At 61.0% G+C, this 9265-nt stretch overlaps 1 protein-coding gene across 1 annotated transcript in view; it reads left to right on the plus strand.

Annotated features, from left to right (window-relative positions):
• ARHGAP35 (Rho GTPase activating protein 35) overlaps positions 1–9265 on the plus strand; it is a 68831-nt gene extending 59566 nt beyond the window's left edge. Inside the window, exons 5-6 of the mRNA XM_006911826.3 lie at positions 3362–3467; positions 4173–9265. Of these exons, the coding sequence (XP_006911888.1) occupies positions 3362–3467; positions 4173–4530 (464 nt within the window). The 3' untranslated portion in view covers positions 4531–9265. The remainder of the gene's footprint in view (positions 1–3361; positions 3468–4172) is intronic.

Raw genomic sequence — 9265 nt, forward strand, 5'->3', positions numbered from 1 at the left:
TCCTGCTGCTCGTCTGTGCAGATAGCTTCTGGAGGTCACGAAGGTGTTCCTCACTTCCTAGCACGTGTCAGGCCCTGTGTGGGATAAGGGCTGGCCGCAGCGGATGGACAGATGCACAGGCCCTGCCCCGGCCTGGTGGGTAGGAGACCTTGATCAGGGCATGCAAGGTCGCGCCTCCAGGAAAAGGACACCCAGAATCTTCCGCCTCGGCCTTGGAGTCACTCCCCACCGAGGGGTTGCACCAGGCTGGCCGCATGCCTCGCTGAGGGTGTGGCCCGAAGCCAGGCGTTGTCCCTTTCTGGTGGTGCAGGTGTGCCAGCTGGTCAAAGGCCATCCAGGATTTGCCTCTAGGTCCCAAGTTGGGTGGCAGCAGATCCAAGCCTGGAGTCTGGTTAGCATCCTGAGTTCCAGAGGTGGCAACAGAGTGCCACAGTCGGGGCAGGAACAGTGTTTGGGATCAGGGTTCCTGGCACTGATTTGTGTGACCTTGGACCAGCGTTTTACTTCTTTGCGCTTTGGTTTATCTGTATACCATAAGAGATACAGAGAGCTAGTCCCTAAGGTCCCTGGTGGCCTCTGGCTGTCCCCTCTTCTTCCTCCTGAGTTCTTGGAGTCTCAGTTCTAAATTGCCTGGCCCGTGTCCGACTTCATCTTGGCTCAACTGGCCTGAAAATAACTTTTCCTGAACTATCTTGCTGTCTCAGTGGACTGACACCTAATTTCGAAAGTATGGCATGTTAGCTGGGGAGGCCCGAGTCCCTCTAAAGACCTTCCCCCCATTTCAGAGAGGATTGTTAACATTGGAGCGGTGTCTGCAGCCTGGTGGGAGGCAGGTGGGACGGAGCAGGTATGCTGAACGGGGAGCGGGGCCTGGGCCACCCTCCCCTCCCCACCCCCAGCCTGCGCCCTCGGCGTTGCCCGTCGAGCGGGTTTTCTCGGCCACACATGGGGCAGACGCAGCCACACGTCTCATGGTGCTGAGAGCTGCACAAAGCAGCCAAGACCTCCCCGCTGACACGCCAGCCTCCCCGAAGGTGACCACCATGAGGAGGCCCCTCGGCACGGGCAGGGGGGTTCAGTAGTCAGAAGGCCATCAGCGAGATGGGCCTCGCCTCGTCCTGGGAGACTTCCTGTCACCCTCCTCAATGGCCGCCTCCTCCCGCCACACACTAGATGCTCCTCAGTGCTCGCGAGTGCCTGCACCACACAGCTAGTGGGAGGGGGGCCACCTCGGTCCTACGGCCACCTCGCCATGTCCAGAAAGGCCGGCATCCTGGGGCTGGTCGCGAATTACCATCGAGGCAGACTCTGGAACCCCAGCCCGCCCCGCCCCCCGAGGGGGAGAGGAAGCAGCGCTGCTGGTTGTTCAGCAGATAGGAAGGAGAGGGGTGTCCTGGCGGACAGACGGCGGCCTTGCCAGCCCCGCTTCCTGCCCCCGGTCGGATGGGCGGGCGGGACTCGGCTCTTGGGTGAAGGTGCTGCTGTCAAGGGCCCAATTAAAGCAAACACAGCTGTGCTTGTCGCGTGGGCTCCAGGAGAGGCCTGTGCCGTGTCGCACCCGGAAGGGCACGGTCATTTCTTAGGGGGCCTGAGCCTCGCACGTGCTTCTCCTGCTCTTCGGTACCACCTCTCGTCCTCCCAGAGCAGCCCACTTCTTATAAGTAAACGTTTTCTTGAAACTTAACAGGAAAGGGTTTTGAAACTCAAGGCCAGAAACAAAGCGTGCCCTTAAATCCTAGGTTCAGAGAAATGAAGCTGACACTGGCTCCATGTAGGGAGTTCCTGTGGGTTTCTTTAGTCATTTTCTAACAGACCAACGTTTCCACAACACTGTTATCAAGTCTGTGCAGTTTCAGGGTCACCGCCCGCCTGTGAAAGCTTTCGCTAGCGTCCTCGCCCGTCTTTGCTGCGGGGGTCCCTGACAGACAGACGGACTAGTGTCCCGGTTTTTCATGGGGGGCCGTCACCGAGTCGAGGCACCGTCATCAGCCCCTCTTACAGATAAGGAGGTTGACACTCAGATGTATCACTTCCCCAAGGTCACACAGCTGGTGTGTGTCAGAGACAGGATTCGTACCCAGGACCACCACACGGTGCTCCCGCCCTGCCAGGCCCTCCCCTACCTCACCAGGCCCCTCCTACACCCCCTACACCACCCCCCCAAGACGGTCACACTCTGGGTTCGGCGCCAGCTGCAGAGGTCCCTCACTCAGAAGCCACAGGCTTCCTAAAGAATGTGGGGGTTTGGGGAGCCTGCAGACCCCCAGGAAGCGTAGGTGGGCTTGTACATGTCTTATTTGTGGGGAGAAGGCCCAGCACTTTCCTCCATCCCAAAGGAGCCTGTGACCCCAAACCAGTTAGCGTCGCATTTCTTAATGGACCCCGTCCACCTACCCCCACAGCCCTCAGTGGTGGGTTGGCTGCCATCCCTCCACGGGGCGGCCCTGCTCTGGTGTTTCTGAGCCCTGCAGCCCTAGAGGTGGCCTCCCCACACTCAGAGAACCCTGTCGGCCACCAGACTCCACGTGGGCTCTGGACCAGGTCCTCCACCTCGCCCCCACTGGCCCTCCCGGCCAGGACGGACCAGGCCCACTCGGGAGGGGTCCAGGACCCCAGGGAGCACAGTGGTCAGACGGTCAGGCTCTGTCCCCTCTCCAGACCTCATGCGTGAAATTGGGCAACAATAGCTTGTGCCGCGTGGGTCATGGGGACGGCCAGCAGCAGGCCTGGCGCGGGTCAAGCGCTTCGCTGGGGTCGGCTCATTTTCCCCTCCCAGGACGTTAGGGCTCCGGGGAGGGCAAAGCATGGCTGTGTGACAACCCTCCTCCAATAGGGAGAGTGGGGAGGGTCCCGGTGGCTCCAGGAGAAGGACAGAGCCCTGGTCTTGTGACAGACTCCCTCCCTAGGCAGTCCGTTGGCGTGGGTGGGTGGCAGCGCTCACCCGTCTGGCCAGGAAGCAGGCAGGCTTTCCGCGAGGAGACGCCTGTCTCCAGGGGCAACCAGACGAGCAAAGAATGCTGTTCTTTATGATGGAGTCTCTTTGGACCCTCGAATCTCGGTGGTGGGGGCCAGGAAGCCCTGGGCACACAGCGCTCCCCTTCAGTGGGGCCCTGGGACCGAGGTAGGCTTGGGCCCTGGTCCTGTGCCACTGCCAGGTGTGCGGCCCTGGGCACAGGCTCTGTGGGAAACAATGGGGTCGGCCTTGTCTAAAGCCCGGGGCTCTCCTCCAGAAGGTCCAGCAGCACACTGCGAGGCAGCCGCCAACCACCGGTTTCACCAGCTACCCGGGACCCGTATCTGCTTTGAGCCCCAGAGCACCCACAAGTGGTGGCCATGAAAGTCTGCTTTTCTCTTTTCTCAGAAATCAACGACCGAGAGCAGAAGTTGCACGCCCTTAAGGAAGTACTCAAGAAATTTCCGAAGGAAAACCACGAAGTCTTCAAATATGTCATCTCGCACCTGAACAAGTATGTCCCACGGTTTGCCGTTTGCTCCGCCTCCCTCAGAGGCCGCCAGTCAGGGCCAGTTAGCACGGCGAGGCTGAGCAGGGCTCCGTCCTCTGCCCGCCAGCAGCTGCTGGCCCCCCGCCTCAGCGGGCCACACCTGGCTCATGCCCCGGTGTCCGCCCCGGTTTTGAGAGAGGCCCACGTGGCCTTGAGCGGGCCGGGTCCCTCTCCCCAGAATTCTTGTTTCTCTGGTGTGTGGCAGACACCTTGCCAAGAGTGGGCACCGAGAAGGAGCAAAGCCCCGTCAGGGAGCGCTGGGGCTGCGGGGCGGAGGCCTGTGAGCGGGCTGTCCCCGAGCAGTCACACGCAACAGGCCTGCCTTCCTCTTGCTGAAGTGCTTCCCAGGGCTCTGCTTGGGACACTCACACTCCCTATCCCGGCACAGCCAGAGCCTTGTCACCCACAGTGGTGATCCCTGTGAGAGTCCCTAAGACAGTCCGTCCACCCCCGTGGCTTGTAGGGGCCTCCCATGAGCCAGGGCCTCAGAGCCACTCCTTGGGGGCTTGCCACGTGGGGACACGGGAGCAGAGGACAGGGCACAGACAGCTGCTTGGGCCTTTTCTCTCAGGCTGCAAGTGGGCAGCCAGAGTGACAGTGACCATGAGCACATGCACGGGGCAGGGCAGGGCATGGGGCCTCTGACCGCACGTTCGGTGTCGCCCACAGAGTCAGCCACAACAACAAGGTGAACCTCATGACCAGTGAGAACCTCTCCATCTGCTTCTGGCCCACCCTGATGCGGCCGGACTTCAGCACCATGGACGCGCTCACGGCCACGCGCACCTACCAGACGATCATTGAGCTCTTCATCCAGCAGTGCCCCTTCTTCTTCTACAACCGGCCCATCAGCGAGCCCCCCGGCGCCACGCCCAGCTCCCCCTCCGCCCTGGCCTCCAGCGTGCCCTTCCTCACCTCCACACCGGTCACCGGTCAGCCGTCGCCCCCACAGTCGCCTCCACCCACCCCTCAGTCCCCGATGCAGCCCCTGCTCCCCTCCCAGCTTCAAGCCGAGCACACGCTGTGAGTCACCAAGGCCTGGGGCAAAAAGAGGCTCGATTTTCTCAGTCGGGGTGGCGTTTGGTCTTGAACACAACCAGGTCCACTGGGGCAGGGGTGGGGAGGCTGTCCCCTCCCCCTCTGTCACCTTCTCAAGATCTCAGCTGCAGCACCAGCCAGCGTCCACCATAGGCTGGGCCCGCGGCGCCCCGAGCCCAGCGCCGCAGACCTGGGGCTGACTGCGGGCAGCGGCTGGGGGCCCTGCCCTTGGACACGGACCCCTTCGAAGACTGACTGGCCAGGCGGCGGCCCCGGTGGCCGTCCACATGCTCGCTGTTCCGGGACTGCCTGCCCACGCACACCAGCTTCGGCGTCACCCACTGCCTGACAGAGCCCTGGCCTTTGCCAGGGGGAGGAGGTGGTTTTGATTCGGGCCACCCCTGGCAACCTCCGAGGAGACACTTCTCATCTGGCTCACCTGTCTCCCTACCTTCCACATCTGTTCCCACCCCCGTCGGCGGGGCGCCTGTCCAGCAGCCTCCTGGGGAACAGAGGCCACGGCGCTGCCGCCCCAAGGCACAGTGCCGAGGGCGTCTGCCCGGCCGCCCAGAACAGCTGGAGGGAGCTTTGTGCCTGGACCGAGAGAGTGTGACTCGTCCCTCCAGCCCCCGTGCTCCCTGTCCGCTGCATAGGCTTCGGGGACAGTTCCCTTCATGACAGAGGGACACTGGGAGAAAAGGAGGAAAACCTGTCCAGTAACTTGGAAAAACAAAAAGGAAGAAACTACAGACCTCAAGACTCAGCTCCCCCGCTTCTCAGGCCGACGGGCGCAAGGGGGCCCTGGTCTTTGTGACAGCAAAACCAGGAGGCCTGGCGGGCGGCTGCCTGAGAACTAGTTGGGGGTCCCACTCACGTCCTGTTATCAGGTCTGTGTTCCCCAAGAAGAGACGATTCGAGCCCTCGGTGGGTGGAGCTGGGGATTCGAGCAGACCAGCCTGGCACCTGGTCTGCCCTGGAACACTACAGGCTGTGGGGACACTGGGGGGAGGAGGACTGGAGTGGGGCCAGCTCAGGGCGCACTGGGGTTTCGTTTAGTGTGCTTGGTGTTGAAGCGGAATCGTTTCATTCTGGGGCACACTGTGCCACCAGCAGGGTGTGTGCGGGAAGAGGGCGGGGTAGGGAACTGAAGCACTGTGTCCTGCTGGTGTCCGCAGGGGCCATCCTTCATGCTCCCCAGGCCAGGAGATCCCAGAGGAGCCACATGCACAGAGGCCACCAGAGTCACAACACCTGCCTGTCTCACCCCACCCCCCTCCTGTGGCCTTGCCCACCCTTTCTGAGAAATGGCCTCCCCTCAGCTTCCTGGCCTTTCCACTGGCCCCTGGGAGAACCCTTCCCACGCCCCAGTACACACAGCAACCTGCTAAGGCTGCTACAGACCTTGGCTGCCCCCTACCCCTGGTGGCCGGGCTGTGGCCGCTGCAGTGGAGAAGCCTGACACTACGGTGCCCAGGGTGCAGGGTGTGGGGTGGAGGGCCCGCCCACCACACTGACCTCTGGGTCTCTGCACTTTAAGAAGTAGCACCTGGGTGTGTTTGAGGATGCCCTGGTCACCTCAGCTGGGTGGCCTGACAAATTAAGAGATGCCCCGAGGACTGTCCAGGTACCCCTAGCCCCAGACGCTGCCGGCTGGCTGTAGAGAGTGGGGCAGCCCTCGGCTCACGGGCTCCTTCCTCTGGATAAGCTGGATCCTTACCGTTCCTAGTTCGCGTACGGCAAAATAAGGTGCTTGGAAAAACTAAATTATCCCTGCAAGTTTTACCCTCCTTTTCAGGAACCCAAGTCAAAAAACACACCCGAGGTACATGACCGTTTTATGTAAACGTTGGGTGACGAGCGTTTCTCTGGTGGAGCTGTGCTTGATGGTTTAGGTCAGGGTGGGCTGCAGGGTGACGTTCTTGTTCAGTTTTGACAGAGGTTGGCAGACCCCCAGGCAGGAGAGGAAGTCGGTCCACTGAATTAATTTGTCCCTCGTTCTCACCTGCTTCGAGGCACTGCGTTTGAGTTGAAAGGGTGCCATGGGGGTGACCTGGGGCCACTGTCCTGGTGCGAACTGAAATAGCAGTATCCCAGTTCCCTCCCGCTGCCCAGGCTGCACTGCCACCCCCTCGGTGCTGGCGCCCTGGCCACAGCCCCACCCCGCTTGCAGCCTGGGCTCTGCACCAGGAGCTCAGAAGCCCCCAACAGGCCTGCCTGCCCACGGCACCCCACCCTGAGATGCAGCGTGTACGCGGCAGGGGGTTCTGGGCGTGTGGGGAGGAGCAGCAGTGCTCGGCGTCCTCCCCAGATAGAGGTTGCCTCCGGTCCCGCAGCGCACCCTGGCGGCCAGCTGGAGCAGCCATGGGCCCCCCTCACCTTCCCGTGTCCTGCCAAGGTTTTCGAGGTGCAGGCGGGGGGACCAGCAGCTCCCGTCCAGCCAGAGCTGCAGTGGGCAGGCGGCTTCGGGGTTCCTCTCGTTTCTGCTGCTTCCTCACGGACTCCGCTGCTGCTTTCAGCTGGCCCAGGCTAGGGGACGTGTCTTGGTCATTCTGAGTTGGCATCACCACTGGTAGTGCTGGGCCCCAGGTGTCCGCTTCCACTCGGGGGTCGGCGTTCAGACGAAGTGGGCGCTTGGGTGGAGGGCCACGAGAGCTGGGGCTCGCGTGGGACGCTTCCTTAAACACATGCTCCCCACGGCTCGAAGCTAAGAGCGGAGCGAGCACGAGCCGGCCTTGGCCAGGGGGCCGGCAGGGCGTGGCGGGCAGGGCTCTCCCCGTCTGGTGGTCTGTCTGGGTCCACGAGAGAGTAGGTGCCACGACAGCCATTGGCTGTAAGCTGAAGGCCAGTCCTGCCCTGTGGCACTGGTGCCGTGGAGGGCAGGGGCTGGGGTGGCTCGCAGGGTCGCCCTGAACCCCTGGCCGTGTCGGGCGTCACAGCATCCTGACGTGAGGGGCACGGAGAGAACTGGGCGGCACGGTCTCTGTGAGCCCCACCCCCGCTGCCGCCGTGGTTCCTCCTGTGTGGCAGGAAGTCTGCCGCCGGGTGATTCTTCCAGAGCAGGCGAAGTGAGCCCTGGTGGCCATGGTGGTTCCTCGCAGCAGCGCGCTGCCCAGAGGGCTCAGGAGCGTGCGCCTTCCCCGTCCGTGTTCCTGGCGCGTGGGGGGTGAACAAGGGTGCCCCAGCCTCGGCCCTGAGATTTGAAAACGAGCTGCAGCGTTAGTGATCTGAAGTCGCCTCCCGCACCCCATCCCTCCCGTGAGAATACTGCTTTGAGGGGTCTGCTAGAGCAGGGGTCCCCAACCCCCAAACTGTGGACCGGTACCGGTCTGTGTCCTGGTAGGAACTGGGCCGCCCAGCAGGAGGGGAGCGGCGGACGGGCGAGCGAGTCGTCGTCCGTGTCCGCAGCTGCATCCCAGCGCCAGCATCGCCGCCTCAGCTCCCTCCCATCAGCGAGCATTGGATTCTCATGCAAGCACTGGTCCCTGATGCCACAAAGGTGAGGACCACTGCACTAGAAAAAGAAGTGGGCAGTGGCCGGGAAGTGTCGGCCCCCAGCCGCCGAGGGCTCTGGTCAGCCGGCCACTGCGTTTCCCAGGGGAAGCAGTGCCAGGACTTGGGCGAGTTGCTGGGGACCAGCTTCCTGTGCTCCACCTTCCTCGTGGGTCATGGGTGTAGCATGCCCTGGGGCACGGGAACGGGCCTGAAGGGCAAAGCCTTTGCCTCGCCTCCGGAGACAGGCACAGCGCTCATTCTGCAGACGGGGCCGTCACCCTCACTCCTATCGCTTGGCAGGTTCAAGCCACTCTTTTGCACTTAGGTGGAAGGACAGACTGAGTCACGTGTGCCAGAAACCTAAGTCCGGTCTGGGACTGTGCTGGGGACGGCAGCAGGGAGGGCGTGGTGTGCAGGGAAAGGCCGTTCTCTCCCAAGGTCTGGGCGTCCCCCGGGCTGTGCCTGTGTCGCTGTCTTAGATGGGAAGGACCCTTCCCTCGGGGAGCCGCCCACCTGTGGCCCCCCGGGGGTCAGAGGTGGCCACCCCTCTGCTGCCAACGCCGCCAGCCCACACGGCCGTGAGGTCACACTGTCAGTGTCGTGAGACGGGGCATAAGTTATTGTTTGCATAAAAAAGAATCATGTTCCCTGTGTACATTACAAAAAAGGAAATGTCTGAACCGTATGGGAATAAAACTTGTTTGAAAATTTGGAATAGTGCTGCTGCCAGCTTATTTTTCTGGTACTTGTATTTTCACATGTTAAATGATCTTTATATATGTTGAATTAACAAATATTTTGAGTTTCCTGAGGAAAAAAAAAACATTAATGGTATTGAAATGTGTTAGTAGTCTGGCCACGTGCCCAAAATTCTGTTTTGCAGCAAAAGTGGAGAACTGTTTGTGAAGAAAGTTAACAGTTGCTTCTTTGTGTTTTAGGGGCTTAACCAGGACACGCTCTAGGTGGTGGTAGGAATGTTTGCTTAATTTCCAGACTCTTTTTCTTTGAACATGTCGTGGGTACCTTGAGGCTCCAACCTGGCTAGTGCATGGTCAGCCATCAACTAAGGCTGAGGCATCTCTGACCGAGGTGTTCTACGTTTGGTTTTGTTTTTTAAAATCATGTATTTGCTACAAAGTATTGTACTTGTCTCAATGGGAATGGTGTAAAAAACTGAAAAGGCCTTATGTGATATGTATCATAGTCAATAAATCCGTCTTGTAAAAAACCAA

This window comes from Pteropus alecto, unplaced genomic scaffold (assembly GCF_000325575.1).
Source record: "Pteropus alecto unplaced genomic scaffold, ASM32557v1 scaffold194, whole genome shotgun sequence".
Classification (NCBI taxonomy): domain Eukaryota; kingdom Metazoa; phylum Chordata; class Mammalia; order Chiroptera; family Pteropodidae; genus Pteropus; species Pteropus alecto.